The 24,676-nt window shown below is 47.7% G+C and overlaps 1 protein-coding gene across 1 annotated transcript; it reads right to left on the reverse strand.

The window, feature by feature from the left end:
• Positions 1-7,733: 7,733 nt before the first annotated feature.
• On the reverse strand, positions 7,734-23,869 carry Tuba8 (tubulin alpha 8). Its single transcript, XM_085839987.1, has 5 exons — positions 23,794-23,869; positions 13,740-13,962; positions 12,890-13,038; positions 10,926-11,606; positions 7,734-8,747 (listed from the first exon to the last, which is right to left on the reverse strand). Exons 1-5 carry the CDS (start codon positions 23,794-23,796, stop codon positions 8,454-8,456), a joined length of 1,350 nt encoding a protein of 449 aa, XP_085696113.1. The 5' UTR covers positions 23,797-23,869; the 3' UTR covers positions 7,734-8,453.
• Positions 23,870-24,676: the final 807 nt, after the last annotated feature.

Genomic DNA, 24,676 nt, shown 5'->3' on the forward strand with positions numbered 1-24,676 from the left:
CCATTCCACCCCCAGAACTCCCCCTCTCTACTTTACCTATCTTCTATCTCAACCTCCTACCAAAAGTCCCCTCCCTAGTTTCCTGGCTTCCACAAGAATTCCAAGTTAAACAAACAGAACTAAGCATATGAAGCTAGGACCTGAATATACTACTAAGCATTTGTCCTTCTGGTACTGGGGTCACCTCGTTTAGTATACCTTTTTCCAGCTCCATCCATTTGCCTACAAATTCTTTACTTTAATTTTTCTTTATGGCTGAATAAATCCCACTAGGCGTCTATACAACTGTTTTCATCATCCATTCATCAGCGGATGGACATCCAGGCTGCTGCCATTTCCTAGCGATTATGAATAGAGAAGCAGTGAATTGTAGGATCTCTGTAGGATATAGAGCATGTGGTGATTTTAATATGCTTGTCCTATGGGAAATGGCACTATTAGCAGGTGTGGCCTTGTTGGAGTAGGTATAGCTTTGTCAGGGGAAGTTCATCACTGTGGAGGTGGGCTTTGAGGTCCTATGCTCAAGCTTCACCCAGTGTGGAAGAGAGAAACCCTCCTCCTGGCTGTCGGAAGAAGACAGTCCTCTTCTGACTGCCTTTGGATCAAGATATAGAACTCTCAGCATCTTCATGTCTACCTGCACCATGATAATGGACTGAACCTCTAAAACTGTAAGCCATCCCCAATTAAATGTCCTTTATAAGAGTTGCCTTGGTCATGGTGTCTATTCACAGCAATAAAACTCAAACTAAGACAGAGCCTTTTGGGTATCTACCCAGAAGTGGTATACCAGGGTCACACTTTATTTCTAATGTTTGGAGAGACCTCAAGACTAATTTCCAACATAGCCACCGAGTTCACATTGAGAACGCCCCAGGCACTCCTGAAACAGTACAAGTTCTTATCAGTCATATTTGTTATCCACCAAAACCAGAAGATAAAACTCTATTGCACCCAACCTTTTAATATATACAGGAAGCAGGCATAACTGTTTTGGCGGTGTGGTGGTTTAAATAGGCTTGGTCCAGGGAGTGGCACTATTTGGAGGTATGGCCTTGTAGAAATAGGTGTGGCATTGTTGGAGGAAGTGTGTCATTGGGGGGTGGGCAATGAGATCCTCATATTAACCGTGCCAGAGCCAGTCTTCTCCTAACGGCTTTCAGATGAAGATGTAGAACTCTCAGCAACTCCTGCACCATGCCTGCCCGGATGCTGCCATGCTTCTGCATTGGTGATAATGGACTGAATCTCTGAACTTGTAAGCCAGCCCCAGTTAAATGTTCTTAAAAGAGTTGCCTTGGTCATAGTGTCTGTTCACAACAGTAAAACCCTAATTAAGACAGGAGGTAAGCAACCTCTGATTGGATCTGAGGTATGCTCCATGAACAGAAACCGACTACGCTGACATAGTATTAGTGCAACTTCTAAGTATGTTTGTACACAGACAAAAGCTACTCTCGGTCTTAAGCAGGGAAACCTCTCTTTGCAGTGAATATCACTTCATTCAGAGACTTGTAACTTCCCAAGACACTGAGAACAAGTGGAAACTGAGGACTCAGCCCTAAACAAGATAGTTACAACTCCTCTGCGGCATGAGAAATGTTGCAGGAGAAGGAACAGGATGTGTGTAAGAGAACATAGTGTGAAGAGCTATGGCATGCCACCCTCTTAACCAGGCACAACCCTTACAGACCTGAACTCACAGATCTCTGCACAGTCATACAGGACTGCACCTGTCAACAGTCAATCATTAAATGAGGGGAGGACTCATCTGGCCCTATCTCTTACATCTGAACTGTTGTCTATTAACAGCTTCTGGGAAGGGAAGGAATCATAAACTGTATCTGTCTTCCCATTGTTGAATGCACCCAACTCCTATGGACAGCTCCAAACCCATGGTCACACAGACAACTATGATTAAAATCAGTGAGTCACAAAACAAAACAAATAAACATGAATGTGAGAAAAAGATTTGTTGGTAAGTGGGGGGACATAGACGGGGAAAGCGGGAAGATAGGAGGGGGACGGGATGAGAGTGGTCACACATGCATGAATGAAATTGTCAAAGAACAAATTTAATAAATAACAACTAGTATTGAAATAGATCTTGGAGAGACTCATGTTTAGTTCAGCATTATTCACAACAGCCAAGATCTAGAATAAGCCTCGGAGTCCATCAATATATGAAAGAATAAAGGCAATGTGATGTACGGTACACAGTGGTGTATTAGCCACAACAAAGAATGAAAAGATCATTTACAGGAAAATGGGCAGAACTAGAATTCACCATGTTAAACAAAATAAGACATCCTCACAAAATTAAATCTCACCTGGCGTCTCTCCTGCATGCAACCTAGAAAAAAAAAATAAATCAATAAAGGTGACACAAAAGTCTACTGGAGAATGGACAGGAAACAGGGAGAAAGAAGGGCAATGACAAGAGCTGTTATCTGCCTATCCAAACTGTCACCATGAAAACCAGTGCTTTTATAATTAAGACACATCGCTGTTTTTAAGAGTTAGAAGCAATACAGATGCATACATGATAATACAGGTTGTGCTATGGTCTGACTCTGAAACAGCTTCCACGAGCTCATGTTCTGGAACCTTTAGGAGGAGGGGCCTCGCCAGTAGACATAGGTTAGAAGCTTGACCACAGGCTACAGATTTGTTCCGTCTCCTGGTCCACTGCAGTGTGAAGTACCTCCATCATGAGCTCAGATCTTCTGGAACCAGGCTCCAAAGCAGATCTTTCTTCCTTTAACCTGTTTCTGCCGGGTATTTTGGTCCCGGAAATGAGACAATAATACAGGTGGGTGCCAAGGCCCAAGTCTTGGGCTTGACCTAACTGAAGTGACAAGGAATGAAGAAAAACAAACAGACATACAAAAGATCTTGGATCAGGTGAGCTGTGCCCTCCAATGGAGATGTAGCAGCAGCCTGGAACTGGGAGCTGTGTTTTACACAGCAGGAAGGAGGGCACAGGCAAGCTAACTTTGGTAGAGGGTCACTGCAGGGGAATGGTCTCAGGCTGCAGGATCCCAACCTAGAAGAGGAAGCCATGATCTGCTCAGGAAGCTGTGGTCAGTACTCTCCGCTCACACTGTCAACATCTGTCCTCAATCCTGGGGAAGGCGTTGTCCTTCCCTTGGGTCTGAGGCTTTGGCATCACTCAGGTCAACAGCAGCATTCGCTAAGGATTTCATATACTCCCCACAGATAGTAAAACTGAAAAATAATTTACCTCACAAACATCAAATGCAAATGAGGATCATGGACTACATTAATATCATAAACAGTGGGTTTCAGAGTGGTAAACATTGCAAGGAAAAGGAAAGGATATTATGTAACAATGAAAGGATCTGTCCAGAAAGAAGAAAGATGTTGAAACCTCAACAGGACAGGCATTTAGGCAGGAGAAATCTCAATGATTAACACAACAGTTAGACAGAAAATCAGAGATATTGGTTTGCAGATTTCCTCTTTATATTGTCTCTGATTTTGATGTTATAAAATCTTTCATTTTTTACACTCATTAAAAGAGTAAGGAAGTGTTCTTTTTTCTTCTGCCTTTTTGAAGTGTACTATTGATATTCATTCTTAAAATGTGTGGTTGAACTTTCCAGGGAGATCCACTGGGCCTGATGAATTCTTTTGGGGGGCGTTTTAAAATTTAAGAGTTCATAACTGAATGACTCATTGCTCAAGGGCACTGGCTGCTCCTCTGGAGGACCCAGGTTCAATTCCCAGCATCCACATGCTGGTTCACAAACATCTATAACTCCAATCACAGAGGACATCAGGCATCTGTGGCACAAACACATGCCAGCAACACACACACACACACACACACCAGATTAAAGGCTAATTTTTGTTTGTTTGTTTTTTGGTTTTGTTTGTTCTTTTTGGTTTTTGTTTGGTTGGTTGGTTTTGGTTTTTCAAGACAGGGTTTCTCTGTGTAGTCCTGGCTGTCCTGGAACTCACTCTGTAGACCAGGCTGGCCTCGAACTCAGAAATCCGCCTGCCTCTGCCTCCCAAGTGCTGGGATTAAAGGCATGCGCCACCACAATTTTTTTTTTTTTTTTTTTTTTTTTTTTGCTAGTCACAGAGTTCTTCCTTCATATTGGCATGTTGGGGTGTTCCTGCTTTCCAAGGAACTGGCACTGCTTTGATGAATGTTCAGTTTGTGTGTAGTGTTGCTTAGAGCTTTCTGTGTCTTATGATTGCATATGCTTGTGTCTGCAAGTCTGTGGTCTTCTTTTTGTTCCCCGTATTGGTAATTTACATCTTCTACTTTTCTTTGTTAGTCATGTCTACTGGAGACTTTTTTAAAATAAAGAATAGACTTCCTGTTTTGCTTTTTTTTCCCACTATTGTATATCATGACCCATGTTTATACCTTTAATATGTATTTGTGTATTGCTATAAAGCTCTAGCTAGCTTAGAACTCACTGTGGAGACCAGGCTGCCCTGGAAGTTGTGGAGATCCCCCTGCTCCTGTACCCCAAGGGCTGGGACTAAAGGCATGGGGCTACCATGCTCTGCTTAGTTTCTTATAGAAGAATCTTAATGAAGATTTTTAGACAGCCATTGATGGACCAGCTGAACCACACTCAGCCTGTAAGCCATTCTAATAAATCCCTTATTGTATATCCATTCTATAAGTTTCTGTTCCTCTAGAGAACCCTGACCAAAACAAGGACTCATCCGATTGCTAACAGAATCAGCCTGTGCAGAGAAAATAAACGTGCCACCTTCTTCCTCAGTAGAGTCACCGTGGGACCTAAGCTGGCTCCTAAACTGGAAGCCTGTATTTCTTGCTGAGAATTCAAGACATAGCTGCCAATGTGGAGTTAGGGAAACACGCATAGCCACACTTTTGTCCAGAGGAACCTGGAACTGCATTGGATAAATTAGAGAAGAAATGAACTTCACTGATATTGTGTTAGTCATGGATTCTTTTAAGTCCTGGTATAAAATACAACAAAATAAAAGTATTTTTCCTTGAGAATTAAGTTTTTTAAGGTATCTCTAGCGGAGGTGGTATGACCCAGGTGAGCTAAACAAGAAACTTCCCGAAACGTCACTGCATAGCTGTCCTTCCAATCCTGGACTTAGCTGGCATTGCAGAACTTGCTTTACCTTGCCTCTGAGTATGTGTGCATGTGTGGTGTGGGTGTGGTGGTGGTGGTCCTGTGTGTGTGTGTGTGTGTGTGTGTGTGTGAGAGAGAGAGAGAGAGAGAGAGAGAGAGAGAGAGAGAGAGAGCATTATCACACATGTATGGGTCCAAAAGAGCATGCCAGATCCCCTGGAGCCGGAGTTGCAGGCTGTGAGTTGTTGCATGTGGTACTGGGAACCAAACTCAGGTCCTCTGGAGGAACAGAAAGCACTCAACCTCTGAGCCATCTCCCAGCCCTACTTTACCTTCTTAAGTAGCCTCAAGCTGACCTATAATAGGCTAAGGTTCACACGCTGATAGCCTGGGGAATGGCAGTTACCTCTCCTGGCATGGATCTCTAGTTCTAAGACTCCATACTTCTTCCACCTCCTGAACTAGACCAGAAGAGTGGAGCTGGCCTAGGAGGGCCCAAGATCACGTAGGACGAGAGCCCAAACAGGAAAAATGGACAAGGACAAACAGCCTCACCCAAAACTCCCTTAAGGCTGTTTCATAAACTCCGCTGTACCCCTCCCCCGCCACTCCCTTTGCACACACCTCTGAGGCATCCTCGCTGAGACCGCCACTTGTGCCTACTTTAAATCTAATGCACATCAGGTTGGTGCCTATCAGTGAATCTATCTCACTTCTGCCAACAGAGAAGATGCCCCTTTCTAACAGCTCCTCCCACAGACAGCTGTACAGACAGCTGTGGAGACTGGAGAGTCGACTGTGAAGGGCGCGGTCTATGCTGCGCTTCTTGCCAGGTAATCTCCAAGGACGACAGACCTAAACCTGCCTTTCCTTTTTCTTTTTCTTTTTCTTTTTTTTCTTTTTCTTTTTCTTCTTTTTCTTTTTCTTTTTCTTTTTCTTTTTCTTTTTCTTTTTCTTTTTCTTTTTCTTTTTCTTTTTTTCTTTTCTTTTTCTTTTTCTTTTTCTTCTTTTTCTTTTTCTTTCTTTCTTTCTTTCTTTTTTTTTTTTTTTTTTTATTCCGCCATGATCTCCTGCACAGAAGGGCAAGAGAGCAGGCTCTCTGCTTGCACCACTTCTTGCCTAAGCTTCCTTTCCTTGGACAATGACATTGTACTTGTCTCAGGGCTTCCAAGGAATAGACTGGGAACCATAGCTGCTCTTAGGTAATTTGTGGGTTCTTCTTTTTCCCACCCTTTATCCCCCCCCCCACCGGCTTTATCTCCTATCACTAGATAGGAAAGGATAAAGGAGAGAGAGAGAGAGAGAGAGAGACTTCTTGCTTCTTGTTTCTTCTTTGCGCACAGCACTAGCAAACCATGGCCAACCCCATCTCTTGGGGGCCCTCGCATTTCTAACCCTTCTGAAAGGCTCCAGAATTCCAAATATCACACAGCAGGTGTTGACAAATGCACGCCTCTGTTACAGCATGAGGTAAATCACAGTCAGCTGCTGCAAAGCAGCCCCATATCCCCACACCTGGGTTTAAAATGAAAACATATTCTAATAATAATTCTGTGGTTTTTGAAAGAAACCAAAATTCCAGAATACTTCCTACAAGAAACCTTCTGGAAACAGACCTGAAGAGGTTCGCTTTGGACACACAAGGATCTGTGCTATAACAGACTCAACCCTGGAGCTCTCACGGGAAATGAAACATCCTTCCTATTGCTTCTACAGTCCTGCGCCGTCGGCAGCAGGGATGCACTGTGCCTCCCATCCTCTCCTGGGCAAACGGCAGGCTTGTTTCTCCTGTGGGCTATTTCATGAGGAACACAAGAGCAGGACCAGTGGAGAGGGGGCTGGTGTTGGGACCCATCTGAACTCTACCTTGCTGTCACTAGCAGTCACCTCTCCATCCTTGTGTCCACACAGAATGACCCAGAACTCCATCTTGAGATTGTTGAGGACATGGAAGAAGGTGTAGATAAAAGATTAGGTATCGTGGAAGCCTTCCTCAAGCCTTCAACTGCTTATGCTGCACTTAGGAGATATCTAAGCATCCACGGTGTTTTTCCTCTGAGGCTAGATAAACTCCAGCGCCTACCCGACTTCCCACCCTCCTAGCAAATGCCTCTCCTGTAGTCGGAACATACACACATGTTCCCTTTCTGTTTTCATATTGCTGTCCCCCGTGCACAGTATCCCTGGACTCATGTGTCCTGGGCTCCATCTTTCCACAGTGACACTCCAGATACTGTCATTACTTTCTGACATCTCTAAACACCATCTAAAGTGACCTTACTATTTTTTTTAAATGCATTTAGGAAGCAGAAAATTGTCATGTTTCTAAATATCTGGCCCTTGGAACAGATGCTAACAGTGCCTAGGTCAGAGAGTAGACTTCAGACACCATTCATTTCACTTTCTCTTTCTATGGTTTCCTTTTCCCATAGAAGAGTGAGTTATGACATCCACCGAGGAGGAAACAGGAGGAAGCAGACACATCTGCTGCTCTGTCTGTCTCTCTGAGTACAGTGGTAGAAAATGAACCCAGGGTCTCACAGGTGCTAAGCACTTGCTCACCACAGAACTGTACACCCCAGGTCCTCGCATAACTTTTATTACAGAATTTTGTCTTAGTTCTTACAAGTCTGTTGATGGTGATTGCGAATGTCTCACTGTGCTGGTGTCTAAATTATACTTCATAATGTGTGTAAGTATAGAAAAACACAGACAGACAGACAGACAGACAGACAGACATAAGTACAGGGACAGGACTCTTGGTGGTCGTCATCTAGTGAGGGTCTTGGAACATACCCGAGGGGCAAAGGGATGGAGATACTCAAACTCTTGATGAATGAATGTGATCAATCCGAACGAGGTCAGGGCTGTGCTGTGGATCCATCACACAAGCATCTGTCCATCCCATCTCTCTGCAGCATCTTCCCAGACTGGGCTTTTGCTGGTGTGGTCCTATTCTTCCAACAGCAGGCTCTGTCTTAGGGCAACTCAGTCTAAACTAGAATTAAGATTCCTAACCCCATGTTCGTGACCTGTTCACTTTCATCCTTCAGTAATGAAATATTCTATTCCAGGGGGAGTTCCCTGGGTATGTTCAGTGTCCTTGTGTCTGGTTACAATGCCTGGGTGCTGGAGTCAGGGGCCCCAGGAAGTAGGCTGGGGCTGAGAGGCCTGCCTGTCACTTTCTCTTTCTGTGGTTTCCTTTTCCCCACAGAAGAGTGAGCGCAGCATCCTAAGAGGAGAAAACGGAGAGAACATGTGCATCTGCAGCTGGGAGTCTGAGCGCAGCACTAGGAACCCAGCCTGCTGTGAGTGGAACCAACACAAAGAAAGAGGCATAGTCACGGGGCAAGTGTATATTTAAAATTCCTCCCCCTCATTCTCTTCTTCAAACGAATCAGTCCCCACTTCTTCATAATCCTTCTCCAGGGCAGCCAGGTCCTCCCTGGCCTCAGAAAACTCTCCTTCTTCCATACCCTCTCCAACATACCAATGTACAAAGGCCCGCTTGGCATACATGAGGTCAAACTTATGGTCAAGGCGGGCCCAGGCCTCTGCGATTGCTGTGGTGTTGCTCAGCATGCAGACGGCTCGCTGGACTTTGGCCAGGTCCCCTCCTGGCACGACAGTAGGCGGCTGGTAGTTGATGCCCACCTGGGGAACAGAGAAAGAAGACAGGCCACAGAATGACACACGAGTCTGCCAAAGACAACGTCAGGACATCTGTTGGTAAGAAGCTACGGTGGCAAGACCAGGGCATGGGCGTGGAGTGGGGGCTGCAGGACAGAGCAGGTGAATGAACAAGGGTGGGCAGATGTAAGGGATGGATGCTGGGGCGGGGGGAGGGGAGAATAAAGGTGAAAAGGGAGGGCCATGGCGGTGTGAGCCTGTCATGTCAGTGCCATGGATCTGAGGCGGGAGTATCACAAGGGCTTAGAAACTAAAGGCTGAAGAGAAATAAAGGATAGGCTAGGAGAAAGAGGAGATGATAGTGGAAATTATCAAGTCGGCAGATGTAGCAAATGAAGCCGTGCCATGAAAGGGGGCTTCTTGTGTGTTTCTCTCAGGGGCAGGGAGCAGGAAATGCCTTCCCTGTGAGAGGCCGATCAGTTTCTAGAACCCGCATTATTATCACCAAGCTCATGGCTTTCTAGATGCTTATCTGATGCCCCTCTTGGTCTTTTTGCAATAATTTTAGAGAAGTCTCTCTGCCGGGGTGAAGGGCTGCATGAGAGGCCACAGGGAGAATCCAGAGCAGTAAATTACAGAGGTCCTTGGGGATGGTGTTACTGCTTGTCAGGCTCGGTCTCTTGTAAACAGTATTCTTAGAAAAAAAGCAGAAATACCGGCCACAGAAGTCAAAGGTCACACAGTCACACACAAGCAAGTCAACCTCCTGAGATCTGCATGGGGAGGGAGGCTTCACCGTGGGGCTCAAGCCCTAGAAATCTCCCCACAAAAGACCCAAAGCAAAGCTGACCAAGAATTAGAGGAAACTGGACGGCATCTGTAGGACACTAGGAAGCGTGGTATTGCCCAAAACTGACATATACCCTGGGCTGTGCTTAAACTGCCAGCCTCTTAGAGTCACTGCTTTAAAATGTGTTTCCAGATACTGCTGACTGTAAGGCACACGGCTGCCAAACAAGCAGCAGGCCACGGATGTGAAAGAGACATAGTTTGCCACACCATGCATGTATTTTGTAGCCTCTCTTCCCATCCACAGTGGCATCGTAGACCTGAGTCAAGTTGGGGACAAATACCCCTGGGGAGAATGTCAACAGGTGAAGCTCAGCAATATGGATCCTGCTAGCCGGCGCCTTCCTGCAAAGCAAGTACAGCCTAACTCATCTTTCCATAGGGGACCTCAGAGCAAGCTTAAAATAGAGGAGAGGGGCATCCCCTCTGTGTTCATCTCCCCACTCTCTCCATGTCTCTCAGTTTTTCTTCTTCCTTATCAGCTTATATTGTTATTTCAAAAGAAGAAGAAGAAGAAGAAGAAGAAGAAGAAGAAGAAGAAGAAGGAGAAGGAGAAGAAGAAGAAGAAGAAGAAGAAGAAGAAGAAGAAGAAGAAGAAGAAGAAGAAGAAGAAGAAGAAGAAGAAGAAGAAGAAGAAGAAGTCCAGTGTTTAGACGACCAGAATGGCCAAACTGCCACATAACTAGGTAGTGTCTAGGAAGAAAAAGACAATGTGTGTCACAAGGAGAGGAGTGGTGAGCTGGAAACTGTGTCCTCTTGCTCTGCAGGAGCAGCACAGCTGATAGGAGGGGAGAAAGTCAGGACTTCATGACTAATAGGACTCAGTCACATGAAGACTAGGAAGTCCCTTCATGCTACTCTAAGCAGAATAAGGCATACAAGGCAAAAAGTTAACTTTTGTCATCGATTGGGAATATACATCTTCTGTTAGAAGAAAGAATTATGCCTCTCTAGTAATTTGAATCATGGGGTTGGCTCTAAAGTTAAAATGCACCTACAAGTGTAAAATATCCATTGAACTTCCTGTTCAGCAAACTAAAATGAATTGCAAGCCCTCAAGGCATTGAGATTCAGGTGCCTCAATTTAAAAAGAAAAAAAAAAAAAAATCAAGGGTGGCTAACTAATCCTAAATAGCAGCAAATTCTACACTACCTAAAGTGGCTTAAGCAGGCCATCCTTCCACAGCTGACCATCTCAGTCAATGCTGAATGAAGCCATTGTTGGATTTGCTTTAAGTTAACTTCCTGTATTATCATAAAAGACCACAAGCTCCCAAGACTCATTGTCCCCAACCCCCAGTAATCCCCTCTGTATCCCCAGCACTGTCCCAACCCCAAGTCACCAGTTCTCACCTTGAAGCCTGTGGGACACCAGTCAACAAACTGAATAGTTCTCTTGGTCTTGATGGCAGCAATGGCGACATTCACGTCCTTAGGTACCACATCACCACGGTAGAGCATGCAGCAGGCCATGTATTTGCCATGACGTGGGTCACACTTCACCATCTGGCTGTTGGGCTCGAAGCAGGAGCTAGTTATCTCTGCCACAGACAGCTGCTCGTGGTAGGCTTTCTCAGCAGAAATGATGGGGGCGTAAGTGACCAGTGGGAAGTGGATTCGGGGGTAGGGTACCAGGTTGGTCTGGAACTCTGTGAGGTCCACATTGAGGGCGCCATCAAAGCGGAGAGAGGCAGTGATGGAGGACACAATCTGGCTGATGAGGCGGTTGAGGTTGGTATAGGTGGGGCGTTCAATATCCAGATTCCTGCGGCATATGTCGTAAATGGCTTCGTTATCCACCATGAAAGCACAGTCGGAATGTTCCAGGGTGGTGTGGGTGGTCAGGATGGAGTTGTAAGGCTCCACCACTGCTGTGGAGACCTGGGGGGCTGGGTAGATGGCAAATTCCAGCTTGGACTTCTTGCCGTAGTCAAGGGAAAGGCGCTCCATCAGCAGAGAAGTAAAGCCAGATCCTGTGCCCCCACCAAAACTGTGGAAGATGAGGAAGCCCTGCAAGCCGGAGCAGGCATCAGTCTGGAGAGAGGCAGAAACAAGGAGAAATTGGGAAGAGTCTTGAACACACACACACCAAATGAAGAAGTCCAGACAAACCCCCTACTGTCTGCCATAAGTCCATCCTCAGTATTTTTATGTCAGAGAAATCGTATTAGCCCATAGGGAATAAAACACAAGAAAAGGTTGTTTTGATCTTGGGAGAAGTGGTTAACACCCAAACGGACAAACAACACATGCGTATGTACATGAAAGGCTTGGCCTCCGAGCTGGCTGACCCAGGAGTAGGAAGTCTCAGAGTTGCCGCGGCAGTGACCTTGCCTTCTGAGAGCTCAAACCTGGCTGCTACCCTGTCCTTGTCATATGATTTTATGGGCATGGATGTCAACCTGCACATCTCAACCTTGGAAAGGGCGCAGGGAACCGGTCATAGAAATGTAAACAGAAAGAGAAAAAAAAAAAAAAAGAAATGTAAACAGAACTCTGGTTTTGTTTTTTTGTTTTCTGCATTTTTTTCTTTTAAGATTTTTTTAATATTCTTAGACTCACAAAATTTTCCCAGAGGCTGTGAGCTATGACCATGCAATCCAGTAGTTCTAGACTTTTGGGCACCACAAGTCTGCCAATTTTTCTTTCCCAACACCCAGAAATGAGAGCTTTAAAAAGACACAGTGATGTAACCCACAGCACAGCTTTGTAGTCAAGCCAACGTATTCGGATCCTAGCTCTGTGCTCTCTAGCATGTAACCCAAGTTAAGACACCAAGCTACCCCGGCCCTCAACTCCTGTGTCCATCAATTACAAAGGTAAGATCTCCCTGTGTTAGAGAGTAAACAAAGGTGTGTAATTGGAACTTATAACGTATATGTAAGTACTCAGTTACAAGTGTTCAAATCTCTTCCTCACGTCTTTCCCATGAAAGCTTTACTCACCTTTGTTCCTAACTTCAACCTCACATACGGCTGAAATCTTCCCAGGATACCACCATAGACTGGCAAGAAATCAGGCTACAGGGCAGGGCAGGATGCCCAGGCCTGGGGGGTAAACTGTCCCTGTGAATGTTCCTTCTGAGACATGAACAGAGGAGTAGGGGGACAGAGAGCAGTATAACATGTGCCTGACATGATAAGGCCCTAGATTTGAACCTCAGCACCAAAAATAAAAAACCAAACAAACATCATCTTTAGCATCTTTAGGACCAGTGAGCTCTAGGTGCTATACCCAAAACCAGATGCTGATGTCTCACTCTACCATCTCACCTGAGACCAGACCATGTCTGACCAGACTTGCCCCACCGAGCTTACCAGTTTACGGATTCGATCCAGCACCAGGTCGATACTCTCCTTGCCCACCGTATAGTGCCCGCGGGCGTAATTGTTAGCTGCATCCTCCTTGCCTGTGATCAGCTGCTCAGGATGGAAGAGCTGGCGGTAGGTTCCTGCCCGCACCTCATCTGTCAAGAGATGGGGACCCTCAGATCCTGGTTTCCAGGAGAGACATCCTATCCTTCTCATCTGAGTCTGAGACACCCCTGGAATGAGGCCAGCCCACCCCTGAACAAGTCTGTATATGACTGAGGGATTCTGGGTAATAAGGGTACTGGCCACACCTGGGACCCTGAGCCAAGCTATTGTGGAAGAGACATGAAGGAGCAGATACCACACCAAAGCCATTTTCTTTTCCTTCCCTCCACCTGGATGGGGTCCTCCAAAGAGCATGGGGAACCCAGTCCTGAGAAAGCCAGAATCCGGATAGTCTGTGTGTTTTCCTGTGACATAAAGTGCTGCAGAGTTACGCCATACCCATGAGGTCAGATGGCAGGCCCCTCACAGAACCAGAAACCTATACGTGAGGAAATGGGCTGTTTGCGAGGTTTCTATTTGTTTCAAAAACTGTTTGTGTTTTAAGCTCCCTACTATCAGTAACAATGTCATTGGTCACTTCTGTCTCAGCAGGCTTAGGGAGCACTTGGTTCTGCACAAACCAGCAGAGACCCTTTTGACCCCTAACACTAGCTCCCCAAGGAGCTAAGAGAGGTCTCACTCACGGAGGAGGAGTTGGCTCACTCATACCTCCCAGCTCATCTCGCTCTCAGAAGCCAAAGACCCTGCACTTTGCTGTCTCCAGCAGAGAGCTCTTTTGGCCAGTTCTCACCTACTACAGTAGGCTCCAGGTCCACCATGACAGCCCGGGGCACGTGCTTCCCATTGCCAGTCTCACTGAAGAAGGTGGTAAAGGAGTCGTCATCGTTGATCTTGCTGGCCTGAGTGCCGAAGGTTCCATCCGCCTGGATGCCGTGCTCCAAGCAGAAGAGCTCCCAGCAGGCATTGCCAATCTGAACTCCAGCTTGACCCACATGGACCGATATGCATTCCCTCTGTGGAAACAGGGCACGTCAAGGTCAGAGAACACAAGATCCTGGCTACAGACTCAGGCCTGTCTCTTCCTCACATCCAATGTGCAGGGTGCTCAACCCTACATCAGGGTACATCACCCCACAAACAGGAGGTGCCTGGGGTTCCAGGTGCCTGGCACTGCTAAAGAAGTCAGTTGTTCCGTGTCTTGCCTGTTTTACAGCTGGCTCTCCAAGGCTATTCCTTCATCCCTGGTGCTGATGAAGAAAAAGACAGCAGAACTAATTTCAACCTCACACTAACCTACACAGAGACGTAAAGACAGCACATATGTGTGTGTGTGTACACAGAGCCTCAGACTATCACAGGGCACCCATCATATGCACAGTCAGTGTTATGACTACAAATGCAGAAATATATCATCAAGGTCAAGTTAGGCTCTTCCTGCATGCTGAGCAATTAGAAACATTTTCAGAGCTGTCTTAGTCAGGGTTTCTATTCCTGCACAAACATCATGACCAAGAAGCAAGTTGGGGAGGAAAGGGTTTATTCAGCTTACACTTCCATACTACTGTTCATCACCCAAGGAAGTCAGGACTGGAACTCAAGCAGGTCAGAAAGCAGGAGCTGATGCAGAGGCCATGGAGGGATGTTCTTTACTGGCTTGCCTCGCCTGGCTTCCTCAGCCTACTCTCTTATAGAACCCAAGACTACCAGCCCAGAGATGGTCCCACCCACAAGGGGCCTTTCCCCCTTGATCACTAATGGAGAAAATGCCTTACAGTTGGATCTCACGGAGGCATTTCCTCAACTGAAGCGCCTGTCTCTGTGATAACTCCAGCTGTGTCAAGTTGACACAAAAATAGCCAGTACAAGAGCCAAATGAAAATGGGCTTAGGTCAGGCCAAGTGGTAAGAAAAACTCACCTCCTAAGTGCCTCTATCACTATCACTCTGATTTGAAGCCTCAACTGTCTAATCGATCCTAGTATTATCACCTAAAAATAAGGTGTGTGTGTGTGTGTGTGTGTGTGTGTGTGTGTTCAGTTTCCTTCCAAGAAGATTTCCTGGGAAACACAGACTTGCCCTTCACCCATTCCCAGCCCGTGGGGAAGCAGTGGCCAACATGGGGTGACCGTGTACTGTGATACCTGCCAGGACCCAGCAGGGGAACATGTGCCTAGTCTGTAGGTTTCTATTCTTATCCATGACCTGATGTGACACTTTCCAGCTCTGGGTAACCCAAGCCAGGAGGCTGAGCCTCTGGAGAGCATGGCTGGTCATGGAAACAAGCCATGTCCGCATCAATGTTCAGACTCCTGGGAACTTAGAAGCCTCTCTGGACATAAAGGCAGAGCAGATGCCCTCACTGTCTCCAAGGGCCAGAGATTTCAGGACCTGTTGCTCGCTAGTTTGGTCCTAATCTTCTTCCACAAGCCCATCACCCTGCTAGCCCTTGCTTGCCCCAGGAAGTGTGAAGATGTTCAAAGTCGTCAATCCTCGGAGCCCAGTGCTGCAGGCTGCAGCCCAGCAGTGCTTCCTAACACCCACCAAGGCATTGCCCACACTCAGGTCAGGGGTCACAGCTAACCAACTGTATTTGCTGAGTTGTTTGCACTTGGCTGAGTCACTTTGCCTCTCTTCATCTGAAAGTGACCATTGAGCCATGATCGCTACTGACTTTACCATAGTCACCTTGACGGCGATCTTGGAGCTTCTCCTCCACCTGCTCCCAGAGTCTGAGCGCACAGGCTCCCATTCTTCCTCCCTTTGTTGCGGAGCTCTTTGCTATTTCTGTCTTAGGACTTCACTCGGGACTAAGGAAAGCACATCCTATACCAACCAAGCACACTGAGCGTGTCATGACTGACACAAAACTACACCACACACTCAGCAAGAACCTGAAGCCTCTCAGGAAGGCACCAACACTGCGGGAGCAGGGGACAGGCCCACACAGAACCTGATCCTAGATCATCTCCTCCCCCTCCCCCTCCCCCTCCCCTCCCCCTCCCCCTTCCCCTCCCCCTCTTCTTCCTCTTCCATATGACAGTATCATCAGTGGTCCTAATCTTCAGCTTTCTGAGATTTGTCCCCTTGTACCACCATCGTATGCCAACCACCACCACAGCTTATTGAGGGTGCTGCCTGGTTTCCAGTCAGCTGACTTTCCTTCTGGAACATTCTAGGCCTTTCCAGGGAGGATGGAGGGCTTTTGCAGGAAAACAAAAAATAAAAATAATAATAATATAATAATAAAGCACCAGAAGACGCGCAGAGGAGAGAAGGGAGCTGCAACCACCAACATGTGATGCCGTGTTTCTGGTTTCTTTGATGCCCTCCTCAATTTTATTAATGAATAAATATCGTTACCGAGTAAAAACCAAAAAAGAAGACATCTTGAGAAAACCTCATTTGTTCCCCACTCGAGGTGTCCTTCTGACTCCAACACAGAGCAACATCCCAGAGAGCTCTTTTGCTCACAGGGTGGGCAAGCAAAAGTTTCATAGTTACATAAAGAGAGCTTGCCTACCACACACAAGGTTCTGGGCTTGATCTCTGTTTTCCTGTTTGGAATCTTGTGCAGCAAGCTCGCACTGGGGCTGCAGTGCGCTAGATGCAGCCGCTCCTGAGGCACCGGAAGTTCAGACCAAAGCGGGGCAAGGGGTTGTGGGGTCCAAAGGGTAGAGTTCAGATGTAAGTGAGATTACAACTTACAGGAAATGTCTTGGAACCCTGTGGTCTATGAACATCCTCAGGACTCCATGGGGTACTTGGCTCATGAGAGGGTCCTATAGTTTGTTTGGACCTGGAATGTCTTCCATAGTCACCCCTGTTTAAAGGCCTGACCCACAGACTCTGGCACTATTAAGAAGTAGGGGAGCCTAAGAGGTGGAGCCCAGCAGTATGTGATTGGGTTCTCAGGGGCATGCCCTCATGGGACTGTGGAACCCCAGTTTCTCCCTCAGTTTCTCTTTCGCTCCTTAGCCACCAAGTACGTGGTTTATCACTTGCTTCTACCCTGTGCCCCTTCACCTCAGGCCAAGGACCACCAGAGACAACCACGCACACACTGAAACCTCTGAAACCAACCCAAAATCCACCTTTCACATCATAACTAGGTAACCTCAGGATGATACCCCAGCAGAAGCTGGCACAGGCAGCAAGTGGCCCTCTTTACACTGTCTGCCCAGCCACTTTTCTTCCCACTCTACAGATGAGCATGGGAGAGCAGCATGGAATCCTAGGGAGGCTAAACATCACACCCATGAAAGGTCACCCATCTGCTATGAATCACCATGTGATTCCTTCCCCATCCCTGGGAGATAAAACGGAGGCACAAAGATGTAAAGGCTAACCTGAAGATTCACAACAGCGCAGCACAAAAGCCTGGACCAGAACCTGGGGCTTGTGAATCCAGCCTGAGCTCTCTCTGTCTTTTGCACCCTAAAACCTCCACCTCACTCTTGCTGTCAATTTCCAGTGCCTTGGGGTATGGCTGCATCTACCTCAATACAAGCCTGGTTGTGGACATCAAAACTAAGCTCGCCGTGCCAAATTCCAAATACTGTATATTCTCTGTATACAGAAACGCTGGGAGAGAATCAGGGACCCAATCTCTTTAAAAATGAGTCATCTTCCACTACCAGGAGGCTGTTCCTCGGGATAAGCTGAGCAGCCAGAGATGGGGGCAAAGGTGAGCTAAGTCAGCAGGGATATTTCAGTCTGATGTTCCTCCAAATTCATATCTCAGGTTCCCCCTTGGTAGCCAGATCTCCTGGTCCCCTCCTCCTCCTGATTCTATTTTGAATCAGCGCCTCTGCAGCTCTCTTCTTCTGGGTCCCTGCAAGAGAAGGCTCTGCATACTGCCAGAGCCCCCCGAACTCAACAGCCCAGGGTGTGGCATGCCTCAATAACCTCACATGCCAGAATACCTACAAAGGTTCACCCCAGTGTGATGCGCACTGTCACGTTCAGGAAAGCGCTAAATGGCAGTGCGCTGGCACCTATTGGGTTGGCAGCATTCCAGTTACATGCCACTCCCTACTGGCAGGAAGTAAGGATAACCACAGACCAGCCCGGGGTCCCTGCTGTGTTAGCTCCTAATGGTCTCTTGGTTTATCACACAAGCGCTCAGCCATGCTGGCTGCTTCTTCAAGTATCTGTCTTTCCCTGGTTTAGAGACTAAACGCCACAGTGCTTGGACATAGCAGTGATGAGTGGAGCAGGAGCCCTCTGTGGGTTTCCAGCCTGTCTAACATGGAGAGCAGGCAGAGCCTAAGGACACATAGATGTAGCTCATGGGAGTTAAGGAAGGAGTTCACACTGCTGGCTCGGTCCACTGGAGGAATACAGACAGCCTCCTGATGAATTTAGACAGGTCTGGGGGATGCTTAGGTATGATTAGGAATATGAACAGGAGAATTTAGGACATGTCCCACAACTGCCAGTTTATATGGAGCATGAGTTCATAAAGGGCAGGGCTGGTGGGACAGCCGAGTCCCCTCTGCCCATCCTCCATAGAAAGTAGATCAGTCACAGAAAATGTTCTAGAGCTCCACGGTCTTTCAGAGTCTACTACAAGAAACCCTTGTGTGGATCCTGTTGAATATGTTTCCTCGTTTTAGTATCGTCAATCCTGTTGGCTCTGCTCTCAGAAGGACTAAAATAAGCTACACATTCTCCTCGGGGGGAAGGATGCTGTGAATCTTTCAACATCATTTCAAAGCCAGTGACACAGCTCAGTGGTAGAGCAAATGCAACCATGTTTAAGCCGCTGGTCTGAGTGGGCCTTGGTGGCTCAAACCTTTGAACACAGCACTCTGGAGGTAGAGGTAAGCAGACCTCTGAGTTCAAGACCGGCCTGGTCTACGGGGTGAGTTCCAGGACAGTCAAGGGTTACACAGAGAAACCCTGTGTTGAAGAGAAGAAAACAAAGTCAGCTCAAGGTTTCGTAAAAATTAAGAGTGGAATATTTCTCTCGGGAAGTCCGTGACCAGGGCCAGGATCAGGAAGCGTGTGAAGGACTGGGACAGGTCCATTGTGTCCTGGCCACCTGTGCTCAGCTGCTGTGCAGACACTCTCGAGAAGCCTCTTCAAACAGCATTGGAAATAATGCTGTGCTAATTCTAATGTTGGACTGAAGGGGAAAAGCACATATATTTTAGGACCTCGGTCACAAAGCTGGCAAGTAGAGTGTTCCGAGGGATAATTAAAGAAAGAACAAACATGACTCATCAAAGATGGAGTTATCTCTGCCCAGACCCTTCAATTAGCGTGTGTTTGGGATCACTGACAAGAGAGAAGAAAAGCTAGCAGATGAGCAACAGCCAGAATTGAGCTGATCTAAATGAACATCAGTGGGAGAAGGCAGCTCAGGGGAGGAGCTCGGATAATATAGGCAGCAATGGTGCTGATGAGAGACAAGCAGTAGGGGTGCTTGGGATGCAGATTCTGGCACAAGAGGCCCTGTGGCATCAAAGGCCCTTGGACTCCAGCTGGCGTGAGACAGGACAGGCTAGGTCAGGTTCTGGTGTGATGCACACATTGCCTACTGCACTTTTTCAAGGTCCTGCAGGAGACAGAGGAAATGCCTACCACAGAGGCCACATCACTGTCAGCTCCCCAAGTAACCCAAGAAAAAAGTGAACAGTTGGTCCACTTCCTTCCTCAAACGATACCACATCCTCCCACTCTCCCTATCACCAACCTGGCTCCCAGCCATTTCTTCCTCAAAGTTATTAACTTTCATCCTTTGCAAGGGCACCTAGCAGCCCCCCTCACCAAGGATGACAGTCAGCAAACACTTGAAAATAGCATAATGCCCCCCACCCCTCCCTCAGCTGATTCCTATCAACTCAACAGCTTCACCACACCGCTTTAACCAAGGACCCATCATTCAGAAGCAGTTCCCCAAGTATCCAGCAGAGAGAAAGCTTCTGGGAAGGGACTGATAGCTGTCACAGTGCTCGGGGCCACAATGGCCATCTATGTACTCTGTACAGCACAGTCACATGGTACAGCTGAGTGATGCCAGGGGACACCAGACAGGCCAGTGACTCTAGCCCTCTCCCCACACACACTCTTCTCCCTCTAACCGCCAGTGTTTGCAAGTGTACATGATATCTGTCACCATTTGTTGTCAATGTCCATCTGACGCAGCCAGTGTTCCTCAAAGCTAAGGACTGGCATGACGATATTTCACTCAAAGGTGTCTCCCCATCTCCACGTGTCCTTTATAAAACCTCTCTGGTTTCTGCTCCATTGACGTGGATTCAGCTTAGGGGACCTGGCCAGGAACCTTCGTATACTTTTCCCCCAAACTAAGTATCATCATCACATTCTCAGGGGCTGCTTGCTGGAAGAACACAGATAGCAGATGGGCAGCTTGGGGGATGGGATTGTCCTGCTGATCTGACGGTTAAGAAGGGAGGCTTTGCTTTGAAGAGTCAAATCTTACCAGGTGTGTAATTTGAGTATCCAATGTGGAACTACTCAAAGGAATTGGTGGATGGAATAACATGCATCCCATCTGATACGGGAAGAAAGCCAGCAAATCACAAGAAATGTGCCCACCTGCCTTGTGACTGGACAATGACCTCCCTGGAAATATGCATGGGGACTAGTTACATGTTTCTTACCCCACAAGAAAGTCAAAATGACAAAGCTGATTCTGCCTAACTCCCGACTCGGACCCGTGTAGAAAGAAGGGACAAGGGAGGCCAGGCCAGCTGCCAGGAACTTGACCCGCTGGAGGGAAGTGAAGACACCTGGAAGAGCGGGATTCTAGAGACCAAGGTTTACAAACTGATCATTCTAGTCTTTCAGGAAAGAGTCGGGGTCTGGGGATGTGGCTCAAAGGTAGTGCAGTTGCCAAGCATGCAAGGCTGGGCCCCAGGATTCTACCCCACCCCCACTGTAAAAAGAAAAGAAGAAAAATATTGAGTCTCCCATCTGCTCAGAAAGCTGAGGGGTTAAAAAGCACAAGTTTAAGGGAAGCCTGGGCAGGCTGGTGAGATGGCTCAGTGGGTAAGAGCACTGCTCTTCCCAAAGTCCTGAGTTCAAATCTCAGCAACCCGTAATGAGAACTGATGCCCTCTTCTGGTGCATCTGGGGTCAGCTACAGTGTACTGATGTATAATAATAAAAATCTTTGGGCGGGAGGAGCAAGGAGGATTGACCAGAGTGAGCAGAGGTCCTAAAAAACATTTAATTCCCAACAACCACATGAAGGTGCACAACCATCATCTGTACAGCTACAGTGTACTCATATACATAAAAAAATAAATAAGTCTTTAAAAGGGGGGCAGGAAGCCTGGGCAACGGAATAAGACCCATGTCAAAGTAAAAAATAAAGAGGGAAGGAAAGAAGAAGGTAAAAAGAAAAAAAATCACTAAGAGTTTCCACGAATGGGAAATGTTGCCTATCAAAACAATACAAAGACTGTTATCAGTACATGAAATTCAGGGCTTCGCGATACAAAAATGGGCTCTTTTCAAGATATTTGACCATTTTCAAAAACCTCTTAAGCCTCGCTGTTTGGTCATTTCCCGGTATACTCAGAACACAGAGGCATTTGCCCAGGGGCTGTATTAGGATCTTTTTCTCATTCTCCACGAATTCCACTCTGAGTCTGTGGACACTTGAATCAGAGTTGAGTGTAGAAGTGAGAGAGTGCTTTGGAACTTTTAAAGCAATAGCTGTGCACTGGGTACTGTAAATGTTAAAAATCCATTCTATGGTATGTGGCCAACAAACAAAGCAAGTCTAATAATAATTGAGACCAAAGAGATGGTTCGTTCAGCGGGTGAAAGCACTTGCTAAGCAAGCTGAGTGACTGGAGTTTGGTTACCAGATTCCACAATGTAAGGAGAACACTGATGCCCAAAGACCTGTGTGCAAACACACATGCACATCAACACACACATGCACACACATGCACATCAACACACACATGCACACACATGAACACACACACACATGCACACAACACACACATGCATGCACATAAACACACACACACACACACATGTACATCAACATACAAATGCCCTCACATGAACACACACTAAATAAAACTTTGAATTCCTTTTCCTGGATGTGATAGTGCATGTCTTTAATCCCAGCACATAGGAGGCTGAGGCAGGAGGATCTCTGCGAGCTGGAGGCCAGCCTAGTCTGCAACATGAGTTCTAGCTCAGCAGTGATACCCAGTGAGTACCTGCCTTTAAACAAAAAACTAATGATTGATCATGGCAAGGAAGTGAAGTCGGTTGATGAAGCTGGAAGGGTAATGCTCATTCTACTCTGCATATATGTGTGTAGGTATATAATTCCTATATATTTAAATACATATTTATATCACTCTATAACAAAAAGCCTAAAGATAATAAAATCTATGTAGAGCCTTGGAAGTTTGAAGTAAGCCCCCCTCGTTTTGTAGATGTGAAAAGCCAGCCCAGAGAAGTTTGATGACCTTCCCGAAGTGCTAGCCACATTGCCAAGTGCCCAAATCTGAACTCCTCCTACGATCCCACACCTGAGCACAAGTGGTTTCCTCTGGTCACTCTCTCCTGAGTTGCCAAATTCTTCAAGATCCCAGGTTCTGGGAGCATACTTGGCGAGTGATAGGATAGGCTTAGAGGTAGGGCTGACAGGAGAGCCAGCGCCAGAAAGTCTTGGGCAATCTCCCAAAAGAACAGCCAGAGGGGAGGAGGAGGGGTGGCAGGAGGAGGGGAAAAGAGGAGGGCGGAGGGGATGGGGGAGGGAGAAAAGAGGTGGGGAGAGAAGGAAGGTTCTGGCCTGGCTGTTCTGTCACTGACACCAGAGCAAGTGGCTCAGAGAACCTGACCTTGGTCTGTGAGATACTCTTATCCTGCCCGCCCCCCTCCACTCTAACCTTTCCGTCCCACTTCACTGCGGACACACCAGGGCTTCCTGGCGTCCGGAGAGCGGGGAGCGGGAGAGCAATGATTGAGGCCAACGTTAGTCCCCCGCAGGGGAGCTTCCCAGGGGCTTTGGCAGAGATGCTGTAAAGCTCGCTCTGAGGGGCTGTGAAGGTAGCAGCCGCTAGTGGAGACAGCAACTAATGAAGAAGAGAGTTGCTGCCTCGAAGCCAGGATAGAAAATAAAATTAAATGGCTTAGGTCCCCTGGACTCTGGGTCCCAAACTTCTGAGTCCCAAAGTCTTTTGAGGAGCCTACTCCAGCGCCAGGCGCCTGCGAAGCTGGTTTGGACCCAGCTGGAACTGAGGGTGCCCCAAACCCAAGCCGATGGCCGAAGAGCCAGCACTGGTGACAAGCACCTGGGAAACTTCTTGGGTCCACAACACCCAGCTCGAATTGAAGTTGCCCTAAACCCAAGCCGATAGCCGATGGCCGGGTAATGAGGGTGGAGAATGACCCCGGGAACGTGCCACTTTTGATTAGGTTTGGAGACTACCCACCTACCCACCCCACCCCCCGCCCACCCAGATCCAGACCACCTGTCCAGAATCCCTCAGCATCCCATTTCTTCTCACTCTGGTCCACGAGTGGCTATTCCCCAGATTCTAACGTATCTCTCCACCGAGCTCTCCAGGTTCGCCCTCCTCTCTTTAGCGAGTGCACGGTCTTAGGTCCCTTTAAGGATCCAATAGCTCCTGCTCTCTACATTCTCCACAAAATATAAGGTACCTGACAACTAGATGTTTCCCACCCCTAGGAAACAAGACCCTTGACCCTGAACTGACCCACAGACCCTCCAGGAGACTTGGAGCCCAGTAGATCCAAAGCCACCCCACAGGTACCCCGTGGCCCCGCAGCTCTCTCCCGGGCACCTGCGCGTGTCCCTGGCCAGCCCCGGCGGGGAAGTCTCACCATCGTGGCCGCTCTCTTCGCCCGCTCGCCTCCCAGCTGGGCCTGCCCACCCCAACTGCTCCAGATACGGCCGCCTCCGCAGTTGTGACACACTGCGAGGGAGGGGGCCTGAGACAGACATGCTGGGCCAGCAGTTGCCCTGCAGCATCACAGTGCCCGCGGAGGGGAGGGACCTGGGTAGGTCACAATGGCACTTCCCCTCCCACCAGAGGCTCCCTAGTCCAGCCTGGCTGTTTCTCCTGCCCGGAGCTGCCACTGAGCTCCTGAGCCTTGCAGTCCAGGAAGCAGTCCTGTGACCGCGACACATGTGTGCATACAAACCCCGCATCCACTCCGAGGCCACTGGAAAGCAGTGGAAAAATACTCCAAAACAAATGCTTGTTTCTCCCCCCAAATGTTCATAGTCCTGCTGCCAGCACTGGCTGGTGTGGTGGGAAGACACTGATCTGTTAGCAGGTCACCTCAGTCCAGGAGAGTCTGCAGGATCAGACCAGCCCGTGGTCAGAGCCCAAGCTTCTGCTTCCACCACTGCCTGCCTGGTTACCGGAGAAGTCAGTAAGATGGCATGCATCTGCATCTGCATGTGCTGCAAGCCCTCCATAGTGGATTCAGGGATTCAGCACTGTTTTAAATACTCTCAGAATATCTCCATGATTCTCAAGTCTCTCCTCCTGATCCGCTCCTACAAGAGCCTTTCGTACGTAATCCCCAAATGTGTCACTTTGTATGTACCCCAGAACATCAGGGTTCTCACTGCCTCTGCCCTGTTAGGACCTCCTCTGAGTGGCCACAGATGACACTGAAGAGCAAGGGATTTCTTCACCCTCCATCTAGTTGGGTGAGGATAGGGGCTCACCTAGCCTGTAGCCCTGGCTGTCCTGGA

Source organism: Mus caroli, unplaced genomic scaffold, assembly GCF_978045245.1.
Source record: "Mus caroli unplaced genomic scaffold, Mus_caroli_1 scaffold_7, whole genome shotgun sequence".
Classification (NCBI taxonomy): Eukaryota; Metazoa; Chordata; class Mammalia; order Rodentia; family Muridae; genus Mus; species Mus caroli.

Bases quoted from the DNA above. Each gene is read 5' to 3' on its own strand.
- Tuba8 (XM_085839987.1), bottom strand. The intron at 13,039-13,739 runs GTGAGAACTGGC...ATCTCTTGACAG, and splicing joins CCTGGAGCCTACTGTAGTAG to ATGAGGTGCGGGCAGGAACC. The intron at 8,748-10,925 runs GTGAGAACTGGT...TCTGTTCCCCAG, and splicing joins GGTGTCCCACAGGCTTCAAG to GTGGGCATCAACTACCAGCC.